General features: G+C 33.8%; 1 protein-coding gene across 2 annotated transcripts in view; it reads right to left on the bottom strand.

Annotated features, from left to right (window-relative positions):
• Window positions 1–12,516, bottom strand: part of LOC113226140 (SCY1-like protein 2) — a 235,480-nt gene that overhangs the window by 13,698 nt on the left and 209,266 nt on the right. For both annotated transcript variants that reach the window (XM_026458680.1, XM_026458672.1), the window contains exons 7-8: window positions 9,097–9,242; window positions 3,820–3,950 (exon numbers count right to left, since the gene is read on the bottom strand). In XM_026458680.1, coding sequence (XP_026314465.1) covers window positions 3,820–3,950; window positions 9,097–9,242 — 277 coding nt within the window. The remainder of the gene's footprint in view (window positions 1–3,819; window positions 3,951–9,096; window positions 9,243–12,516) is intronic.

Below are 12,516 nucleotides of genomic sequence, written 5' to 3' on the forward strand. Positions count from 1 at the left end.
CGAGATACCAAGTCTGTATAGACAGAATTGAATGACTCCAAAATAAATTTATTAAATTGTTGTGCTATAAAATAAGTAAGTCTTATAATTCATGCGACTACACACGTCTCTGTAAATATCTGAATATAAATATTCGCCGAAAAACCTTTGATATTGCGTATATTCTAAACATTGTAAATAGTAATGTTGACTGCTTTGACTTATTGGGTGATATTTCGTTTACTGCACCTACTCGTTCTATGAGACACTATCTATTGCAGTTCCCTTAGCGAGGACTAACTATAGACAAAATATTTTTCTATGTAGAGCTAGCAAGAGCTTGGGTAGTGTGCTGAGCCATCATGACCTGGCAGTTGATATATTCAATTGTAATGTTAATATGCTAAAGCGTAAACACACGGACATTCTATTTACCTAACTTTTTTGAATAATTTATGATTAGCGCAGGTACTGGGTTGTTATATTTATGTAAATGCATGTTGTTAAGAAATACTGTTTAAAGTTCGTTTGTTTAATGCTCGTGTATGATTTGTCTGAAGCTATAGGTGGAAACCTGTAATTGGCTTTATGTTTATGTTCCTGATCTTATTAAATGTCAGAAGCTGTTGGTTTTCCATGAATGAATAAACAAATAAATAAAATTCAATTTTGAGGTAGTTAAACGATTGTCAAGTAAATCATTGTGAATTTAGGCTGTGGCACAAGAGTACCAGTTAAATGTTGTCGGAATACACTCCCATATAGAGACGAGTTCAAAATTGGAAGACAAGTTCAAGCTGTTGCGAAGTTTAGTTTAATTTGTGCAGCACAGAATATACGAACATCTTTGCGCCCGTTTTCGATCACGAAAGCAGCATTATGTGCAGATTACTCATATACCCACACTAAACCAAACAAGCTACGTTAATTGAAAAATATCTTTTATGTATGGAAGACGTACTCGCATATAATCAGCTATTGTTGATTTTTTTTTATAAAATACTAAGTAGGTATTTGCTATCTCACCTGATGGAAAGGTCGATGAGGTCGACACTGGAGCACGTGTACATAAATAATGTCTATTCAATACTCTCGCCTTGAAAGGGCCTAAGTTATAGAGTTCAGGGTATAATTCTGTAGGCCGGGAATTCCACTACACAGCTGTTCGTCATGTAAGTGTGTGAATGTGAGAGGTTAGCGCTTTGTGCGAATTTTGAGAATACCCACAATATAGGGTAGCTTCCCGATGATTGTTAGAAATCAGAAGATGCAATGTATATTCATAAAAGTTAGTACATAACTATCACTACCTGTTCAGTCGCGTCTCACACGCCTATGATATTTCAAAGAATGCCTGAAAATATATAATATTACAAACTGAATTGAAAATAAAAAGGTATTACGTTTGTATGTAGTATGTCAAAGACTAGGAAAATTGACACGTATGTTTCAAAATTTAGTGTCGTATATACTTTATAATAAAAGACTAGAAAAAATTGTTCGCTTAAATTACTCGAAGAAGTCAAAGCCTTTATGGAGACGGAAAGACAGCGAAATGTAAGTAAACTAAAGTGCTATTAAGGTCTAGTAAATTATACCAGTGTAATAGAAATTTTGTTATAAACGCTTCAAGTATACTAAGGAAGTTTGATAAGTGTTAACAAATGAGACCAGAAATTTGATCGGATAGAGGAGATAAACTTCTAGTGATTTGAGAGTCGGCACGGCCGGGGCAGAGATTGAGTTAAGTAACATTGCATCCCACGACGAGTAGAGGCACTAGCGCGTCCCACCCGCCTTCGGGGAATGATGCTGCTCAACCTCGTGTGACTTAAAGCCCCGCAAGTTTATAGCTGATTATAACTTTGATAGAATTTGCAATTTTCATCAGTTTATAACTGTTTTTGAAGGGATATTATGTGGGTAACTTCAGTATGGTTTGAATTGTAACGGTTGTAATATCCAGACAATTTCTCCGAACTGAACGTCAGGTCTAAATACATAAATATACGAAGTGTTGCATGCTTAAAAACAAACAATATCCCAGTTAAATTGATAGCTATGTTAGAGAGTTACACAACCTTAACTTCTTGTACCTGCTCGAATTTGCTTGTGCAGTTCTTTACACTGGGTGTCCTTGACCGAGTTTCAGATAGAGGTAACAAAGAAACACTAAAAAAGTTAAAAGATTTGCGTTTATACATTTTATTTTTAAGTTATCGGTTTTTATGAGCCACAGTGTTACTTATATGTGTCACTTTAGGAACGCGAGTACTCACGTTCCTAAAGTTTAAACTACTTGATCGGGGTTACTTTTATTGACTGATTCTGACAGATACTATAGTACCTAAATACTTTGAGGTACGAAATGACGAAATGCCTTGACTTATTTAGTCGGAATGTAGGTATGATGATGCTATTTCTTGTGGTAAGTGAAATTTTATTAAATAATTCATCGTTTGTTAGTTACTTAACAATGATGCTATTAGCTTAGTCGCAAGCCGAAAAAACTCAAATGCAAAGATATATCTTTATATCCACTGTCTGTTATATATAACAGACAGTGGTCCCAGGTTCGAGTAAATTAAAAAAAAAGTAAGTCGAAAATATTTTTATTTGTGTTCGATCTTTGTATTCAATCATTATAGCAAATTAGTGGAGGTATTTCACAAAAACTATAATATGAATATCGCGGTGTTTCAACAATGTGAAATTCAATAAACAAATCAATTATTGATGTTAACAAATAAATAAATGTTAGACAACATCACATACGTTGCTCTGATCCCGAAGTAAATGACTGAAGCACTTGTGTTATGGAAATCGGAAATAACGACGGTACCACAAACACCCAGATCCGAGACAATACAGAAAAGTTAGTTATTACACTGACCCGACAGATATTCGAACCCGGGATCTCGGAGAGGGTGACAGCACGAAAACAGGTGCGCAAGCCACTCAACTACCGAGGTCGTCAAAAATCATCGAGTATATACATTAAGTATATAACCAGAAATAGACGCGAAATGTCATTTAATTTGTTTGAAAACTATTTTGCCATATTATTAATGTGACAACTGCGCTCCGATTGGCAAGCCCGAGTTCGAAACAATTTACGGGTGTCGTCAATGGGTGTCGTCAACTGTTTCACATCAAATCGACCAGTTAAAAAAAAATTGCAAAATTTTTAAATTACATATTTAATATTTAATTGCCGATGAAATGTGATTCCGTTTGTTTTGTAATTAGATGTTTTGCTGTTTTCCTACACCACCGTATAGAATAGCACGGCATTGTTAAAGATATTATCTTTATTACAATAAATTCAGAATATTTTTTGTAATATACGGAGACGTACACAAAGGTCAGTACTTGGCCTGTCTATATTTCAGTGCCAACGGGAGTTGATATTTATAAGAGCTGTATCGCTAATGTGTTACCAGAAATATATATGGCCCTTATTTAGTCTCTATTTCTGGTTATATACTCGATGTCAAAAATTAATGAAAAGTGTTATTCTTTTTATGATGCAAAATGACGGGACGTACAAGTGGTGTGCGTGGTTGTAAGCGACACGCCTGTCCATAATAGTTGCTTTAAATCGCAAAGAGCTGAGGCACTGACTGCGTCCGTCACCCTGAGACATAAGTTGATAAGTCCCATGTGTCTGTAATTTCACCAGCAACACTGACCCTTCAAAACCGTAGCACATTACTGCTTGAGACTGAAATATGTGCAAGGGAAACATAAAAGTATTCACGATGTAATGCAGTGATATAAAAAAAATTTTGGTCAAGATTGTGCTTTTGTTTTTCACATGATATGATGATGGAAACTTACTTGAAGTACTTGATGAGAGGTAGCAGTTGGGTAGTTGGTCGCGGGTGTGGGTCTCGTGACAGCAGTCGCTGGACCGCCTCTTGCAGGGCGGCTGGCACGCGCGGTAGTACCGCATTCACTTGTTGATCCAACTGTATCCGACATACAATTATTGTTATTGTATTATACTTGTTTATAAATTTTGTAATTTGTTTAAATTACCTTAGGACATTACGGACTGTAGTCATTTATTTAAATATACTTATGTTTTATGCTTTGCATAATTGCAATTTTAAAAATGAAAATACATACATCTTTGCTTTTTTTATTTTTGCTTACATACATCTCAAGATATTTTATACTTTTCAGAATTCGTATTTTAATGATATCCATATTTTTCCTACTTTTTATCTTTCGCCTACATAGAATGTTCATGAACTTGAAAGTGATTCTAAACGATTATAAACGTTACAAAAATAACGGATTTTTAAAAGCCATTAGCTTGTTTGCTTTCTCGTAAAGATAAAGAGGCCGTAGGCGAAATGAATAATAAATCCTTGGAGACCTTAACAGTAATCTTTTTCTATTTTAAACGTGTAGTAAAGTCGCCACAACAGGTCACAGCGGCCAAAGTTATGACACCAGTGTCAGGTAATTGTCGACGAAGTTAATGTCACCGCTTGCTTACGTCTCAAGACCTTATGTCAAAGGACAAGTAAAAAATAAAAACTACTTATGAATCGTTTCTCTTTCCATTTCCACTGTCGAATTCACCGCGTCAATTAGTGCTTGCAACTTGTGAAAAAACACTCTGCAACAAACAGTCTAGCCAAGGGCAGAATTATATATCATTTGTAAGTATATTTCTAGTATTGATTACTAGTTTCAATAGCAGGCATACGATATGAAATAAATTAAATCGATCGATATTTTAATCTGTTCTGCTGAGCTTGAAGTGTTTGGTTAGTATAAATTAACTTTGATAGTTTTATGTTTGGCCTCAAAACTAAATCAAATGAGCATTAAAAATAAAATTTAGATACTTGTTTATAAAAGTAAGTTAATGTTGATTGTATTTGTATACTAATATCATATTAGGTAACTATAATATAATTTAACCGCATGTCGCTGCCGCTGGCACTCGCCGGCCGCTGCCGCGACACGCTTGCTTCGCTCGTTCTGCTGGTGCTGCTTTTTCATATTCTAACCTTTTTTTACTTAGTTACAATCAATAACATCAATCGTTAAAAGAGAAGACCAATGATAAAGAATGAAATATTATTTTTGAATACAAAATATGAATTTTTTATGCTTAAACATAATAATAGTGTTACCTTGATTGCAGTTCATGTATAAATTTATCCGTAGATCAACTAATAAAGATTTATATATATGTCAAACTTAAAAAAAATCGTTTATTTAAAAAAGGCACATTTACTTAATAAATCAATTATTTCTTTGAGGAGTGATCTCAAAGAAATAATTGATTTATTAAGTAAACGATGACTAGCTAACGTTATTTGATAACGTTCGCTAGTTATCGTTTGACTAATTTGCCGAATTGAATATTTTGTTTTAGTACGTACAAAAAACGATATCCATAATATATTTTTGATTTATGTTTTGTTTTATTTCGGATTTAATTTAGTGTGATTGCCGCGATAAATCAAATTATCTGTGGTGTTTTGGTTAGTTTAATTACATTAAAATACATTTAATTCTTGGTAAAAGGTGGTTTTTAATAGTCCCATACTTTTACATGAGTTACGTATTTGTAAATAAAGTTAAAGTTGTTATCATAAACTCCGATAATTATTTAAAATAAATGGAAATGCAAACAAATTCACTTTTGGCACTGTGCTGCTTTTTCATATACTAACCTGACCTAACCTACTAATTGGGGAGCGCATCCAAGTTCGACCCTGACATGGGATTGTATTTTTAAATTCTTTTGCTATGTTATCTGCTCGGACTATTGTTCCTATATTGTATGTAATTGGATTGAATACTAAAATAATTTGAGATTTACCAAGGCGAGTGTGAATTTTTTCTAGGAAACTCTAAGCATCCATCTTCGACTACACCATCACTTACCATCTGTGACTTATGTACACATCGCATGGTACTTTGCATCTTAATGCTATAAGTATTCATAATATTTTAAGTAATTTAAAAATGCTTCCATCCATCCGGTAACCTTGGCGGTTTCTAACACAAAGAACCGTAGTAGAAAACACTTGTGACTTCATATTAATAATTCATATATAATATGAATTATTTTGATTCGTCGAAGAACTAAACTAATTTTAATAATCACACAAAATTGTAAGTACAAGCCAGAATAAAAATTGATGAGGTGCAAATTCAGAATGCATTCGAAGATATTTTTTTTTCTTTTGATTAAATAAACTGACGTTTTATAGTTCAACTGTTTTTCTTTCATCTACGATTTTGCTCGCTATAGTGAGGAGTAACACACAACTTTTTTCTTCAGTAAAGTGTATTGGTAAGATTTGCGGTCTCACCTGGTAATATTTCATATATCACCTAAACATATCTGAAAGCACTTATGGAAAATTTTATAATAATACGAAAAGTAAAACAGTCGCTCCATTTTCTTTTCTTTATTTAAATGTTTTAGTAAATCGCTCAGAACTCCGTTTCTTACCGCTGAACCCATTTTATGTTAACGCAATTTAATGAAATTCTGAATAAATCTTGTCCACGTACACTGCGTCTACAGCCGAACTGATTTCAAAGTTAATAATAATGTTTAGGTGCGTCACACATTTTTTCTTTTCATTGCCTTTACACGTGTTGGTTACAGACATGAAATTACGTTAGCTCAGCAGTAAGCTGAAGTTATTCTAATCTGATATTTTGTGAGCACGTTTACCAACTGTTTGAAAAACATCCTTTTTGGTTTGTTGTAAAGAGTTAGGCAAACAATGGATATCTGACTGTGCAATCTATTTTCCGATCTCTTAGCAAAAAGATTGGTTAGGTATTGACAGGCAACAATTTAGTTAGATTCAAAGCTTCGTGATTGATTAACGTGGGCATATGAAGATTGACTTCGTCGGGTTAACAACAAATCATGTCTTGCAAGACACGTGAGGCTTAAGCAAATCGTATAGACCGCTTAAACTAATTAAATTGAAATGACTGTACATCGACTTGGTATTCACCCAATATCATACCGATTTCTTTCAATTTCAAATATAAATTTTCAATTTCTGGTTTATTTATACCTGGCATCATCATTAACAACAACTCATATGTACATCCCACTACTGGGCACGGGTCTCATCTCAGGCGAGGGTGTAAGCCACTACAGGGTGTAGTTTCTTAAAGTGGTCCCAATCGCTCCTCAGTGGGCGCTGAAGAGTCCTAGAGACGGAGTAGCAGGACGTCGGAAGCATTTGGGGGCGTTGATGCTGTCCAGAGGGTGCTACCGCATTTAAAAAACAACCTGAATGATCTATACATATAATCTACATTGCATATATAGCACTGTTAATACAAGTGTATTAAATGAAAAATGTATTTTTTCAGAATCGATGAAAAACGAATACTCACTTCCCGTGAAAGATCAGTACAATTTATGTATAGGATAAAGTTTATTACTGACATCTAAACAATTTCCTACTGGCTCAATTTTTAAAAATAAAAGGGAACATATAATTTCATATCTTTGAGCAAGGACTGTATGTTTTGGCCAGAACTAGCTCATATAAAGTTTGTTTGTTTGTTGTTTCTTACAAATATTCTATCGATGGTTTAATTGACGTGTAGAGAATCAAATTTTGGTTTGTCAATGATTTAATCCTGAAATTCATATATCGTCGCCTTATTTTCTCAAGCTCGTATCTTAAAGTACAAAGTTACTAAATGCAAAGAATGGACTGTACCTACAAATTTTGCAGGTTGATTTCAATCACATTTCCTTCATATTCACACACTGGCTTTTACCTATTCTTAAAGTAATAAATTAAAACCCTTGGTAAGAAATTTAAAATAAATAGAAAGTTTTGCCATCTCCTGAATAATCGCTCTTTATGATACGAGTTTGAGAAAGTAAGGCATCGATATTTTGAGTTACAACACTATTGTAATATTAGTGCGATGTGTATGGATGTGTATCATTTTTTTCCCTTATTTTTAACCGACTTCAAAAAAGGAGGAGGTCCTCAATTCGACTGTATGTTCTTTTTTTTGTATGTATGTTACGCAATAACGCCGGTATTTGTGAACCAATTTACATGATTCTCTTTGTTGGAAAGGGGGTACTTCCATAGTGGTCCCATTTCATTTTGAAGAAAATCATCCACCTGTAAGTGGCTTCTCACGCATGAAGATTCATTTTTATAAATAGCGCCTAAACTTTAATTTAGGAGCAATTATTTTAATGGTTGATTTTGCTATTTTTCCAATTCAAGGCGTTTTTCTCTCGATACACTTTGGGTAGTGAGTACCGATTTTTATTATCTCCAGTGTCAAGTCCTGTATAGTGGCGATTTAGGGGATATTTCCAAAAAAATTGGCAAATAGACTTAATTCCTCGTACTTTTGAGGTCGGTTTTTTTAGTACTCTGTACTGAGATTATTTATTTATTATTTTTTTGTAGTGGTGAGCCAAAATGTTTGTGAATCTATGGTTTAAGCTGGCCCAATGCAGGTGGGGGTTCATATTTTCCAAGTGTAGTGAACGTTCGATGTGCAGGTTTTGTTTTCCTACACCGTAAAGCTCAAGGTAATTTTCAAATTACATTTCGCACATAAATTCCGAGAAACTTAGAGGTACGAGTCCGGATACAAAACCACGGCCTCACGGATTGGTCCCAACCTCAGTTTGTACTTTATGACGAATGTATTTTGAATAAATATTCTTATGATTTTTGGTTTTTGATGTTTTGATTTCATTTGTCGTGCAAACTAATGAAGTCTATTATTGCGCTTGATACTGCTTCTTTTTCTTCTTAGTGTACCCCTTCTTTACGTAAGTTGGCGACCATAATGGCTATTATTATTTTTGAAGCTGCTGCACGAAAGAGGGAACATGTGCTAAGGTGGAACCAGTCTCTAAGGTTCTTCAACAACGAGGTTTTCCTTCTGCCTCGACTACGCTTCTCTTGTTTTGATACTGCTGAATAAAATGATAACTTTTCTGGTTTTTATAACCGTAGCATGAATAATTTTCTATTATTTAGAGGCTTTTTTTGCTATTTTAATTACACTATTCGTTGACCTGGTCAGGTCAATGACACTAGTACATAAATTAGTTACAATGGTACTTACGAATTCAATCTGCTTCATATAAAGCAGGGGGTTATTGTTGGCCTGGATGAGTGGCTTGCCATTGTTGAACACGGCGCAAATCACCAGCCCGAGGGAGAACATGTCCGACAGAATGTTGCACTGCCCGTTAGTTTGGACCTCAGGAGCTAATAATAAACAATTAGGATTGGAACATTTTCACCAATGACTTTACATGTAACTAATTTAAAGCCGATGAACATCTGAGTATATCATAGGTATATACTAATCTATAGAGTATATAGTAAAGTTTTTGTATAGTATTTGCATAAAAATAAAAAATCAAATCATACGAAAAAATATTTTTCTGTTTTCTTTATTGGTTAGGTTAAAGTATTTAATATCTTTCTTTTGTTTGTTTTGTTTTCATTGTTAATTTTCGTTTAGTATCAGTTTTGGATGTGGTGCAAAGCAACGATATCTATATGTACTTTTGGTAAAAAAATTACCTTTATTACAAATTAAAAGTTTTTTATCTAACATCAGCAAGTGGCTTTGACTTCAGAAAGGTGACCGGTGATTTTTCCTACCGTCCGATGCACTATCGTCATGGTCACACAGAAGTTTACGAACAAAAGTAGGTATCAAAACTGACATTTATAAATTTTCTGAGATTTCGTAACACTTTTTAAAATAACATGAGTTTTAGAGACAGAGCTACATTATTACTTTAGCAGTATTGTATAAAGCTATCTCTATCTTCCCTTCCACTGTTTGCTTGACGTGTGGATGTAAAAATCAACATTCATTCATTTATATAATATACCTATTTCGTTACAGCCAGCAATATTTGAAATATTAGAAAAACTTATAAATAATAGACTTGTCTATTTGGCGAAACAATCCTTATTATCTAAAACACATTTCGGTTTTAGATCTAAATTATTGACATCTGACACTGGGCATCACTGGGCTTTTGATACAGTTTACATACCCATCTTATTGTAGAAGCTTGAATCCCTAGGTATAAAGGGCATCATAGAGGCATACAGCTAAAATTACTCAGAGACTAATTGGAGAACTGCTCCCAATGTGTTAAAATATGTAACTTTTTCAGTTCTGATCTGAAGACTACTTCATTTGGAGTTCCCCAAGGAAATATTTTAGGTCTCACTCTGTTTCTGATGTACATTAATGACCTTTGTATGGAATTAGATGTTGGGAAGATCATAAACTATGCTGATGATACTGTTCTGCTTTTTTCTGCTAACTCTGATAAGAAATTAGAGTATGCTCAATGAGGACTCAATGTTGTAAATAACTGGCTCCAGCTACATTTAACGGATAATACTAGTAGTTCATGCAGTTCTATATGCGAAAATCAAAGTCTGCTAGAAGTAACACAAAACTAAAATAATGTTCACCATTAAGTGTTAAGACATTGTTATTACGAACAAGATAAACTATTAGGTGTTATAATTGATGATAACCTCACTATTAGGCGCCATCGAAGCACTAAGCGACCGAATCCGTGTTAATGTTTGTGTTTGAAAAACTACACACTTTTGCTGATTTTAAAATAATCAGGCAAGTATATTATGCCTTATGTCAATCAATTATTACTTACTGCATTACATCATGGGGTGGTATTGCTAAAACTTCATTACTAATCATTGAGAGAGCCCTGCGAGCCGTTCTAAAGATTTCTTCCTACCACCTTTTTTTACCCTATTGTCCTTCTGTGTAGGGTAGGGTATAGGGTCGTGTAGGGTACTAACTGTAAAGCAATTATTATTAACCCCACAGTCCTCAAATAGCACGTTGTACTCTCATTTAGCACTGAAAACACTAACAAAAGATGGAAATATATTGTCTGCCTCAAAGTTATATCATCAAAACATGTTTAAACATGTGTGTTTAATTGTGTTTAATTCCAAAATTTTTTCTGTTTCTTGGACCATTTTTGTACAATAAATTAACGTCAAATTGGCTTTACTTTCATGTAACAAAAATTATTTATGGTAACAAAAATTACATAATAAGGAAATTTTCCAAGAAGTCGTTCAAAATATGTCCTACGATGATACAGAGAATTTATTAGTTATCCCAAAATATAAATGTTGTCTAATTTAAGCGTATAGGTATATGATATGCATTTTATTGTTTAATTAATCTTTTGTTTATAATTTAATATCCACGTGTATAATTAGTACTTTTTACCTGAAATACAGGATTCTCTTAGTTCAGGTAAATGTCTTATATTTTACATTGGTTCGCATAATTAGTCTTTAGTTATTCCTTTGTACAATCAAGAGCACATCAAGCTTGATACTTTGTACTTTCATCGTTCTTATCATAAGCGGCATAGAGTTCAATTTAAGTCATAAGTATCAGGCTTGACGTGTTCTTGACCCTGTACAACAACTTATTCAATAAACAATTTTATTTTATTTATTATTCAGGTTCTATCACGATGTTGTCCTTCACCGAAAATCTCAAAGTAAATTTCAAATTAAATTTCGCATATAAATTCCGAGAAACTCAGAGGTGCGGGCCCGGATTCGAACCCACGACTCTCTGCTCGAGAGGCTGTAGGTCAAACCATTAGGTTACCGCGGGTTTTAAGGGTTAATGCTCGTGTTTCGGTGTGTTTGAGTTGTTGTAATTCTTTTCATCCATATATATACACTTATAGAAGAAACTGTATGCTTACTTTTTAATATATGTTTACAAATGGAATAATCATGCTGTATGTACGTAGGACAGCACAACAAGCTACACATTGACGGCTTATGTTCCGTTGTTCTGAAGGCGTTGTAAGTATTTTGCCACATTTACTAATATTATGCGCCCCGAATTTTGTGAAAAAAATTTGAAACAAAAAAAAAATCCGAAAAAAAAAGAAAAACATATATTGTGAAAAAATAAGAAGAAAAAAACAAAATAAGAACAGAACAAGCCCAAAACAAAGTAGGTGTAGTGTTCATTGGAGGTATCGATATCGATGTTAGGTTTAAATACTCGTACATACATCTACAACTTAAGATTAAATCTATAAATTGTAATATCCATTGGAGTACCATTGAATGTTAACTATTTTGTGCATCTAATAAATAAATCGTGTTGCCAATATATTAAAATAAGCTACTTGTATCACGAAACCAAAATCTTGAAGAACATACTTTCTATGTCTGAATATTGAGATTAAACATTTCGCACTATTATACATGCGATGACTCTAGAATTAATTGCGTACTATAGGTGTCATTGTTACTGGACGATGCGTCTCGTCGGCGCCCAGTTGAGCAATTACTCAATGGGCGCCAGCGGAGTTCTAAGCAAACGAGTAGTTAGTAGTAAAGCAGAGTGAGGCTTTTGTTGGAAATGCCTAATTTACAACGTGCCTACTAAGTCTTAAAACACCTAATACGTTAAAGGGGTAATGCGTAAAAGGTAAATTTG

This window comes from Hyposmocoma kahamanoa, unplaced genomic scaffold (assembly GCF_003589595.1).
Source record: "Hyposmocoma kahamanoa isolate Upper Pololo Valley unplaced genomic scaffold, ASM358959v1 100021, whole genome shotgun sequence".
Classification (NCBI taxonomy): domain Eukaryota; kingdom Metazoa; phylum Arthropoda; class Insecta; order Lepidoptera; family Cosmopterigidae; genus Hyposmocoma; species Hyposmocoma kahamanoa.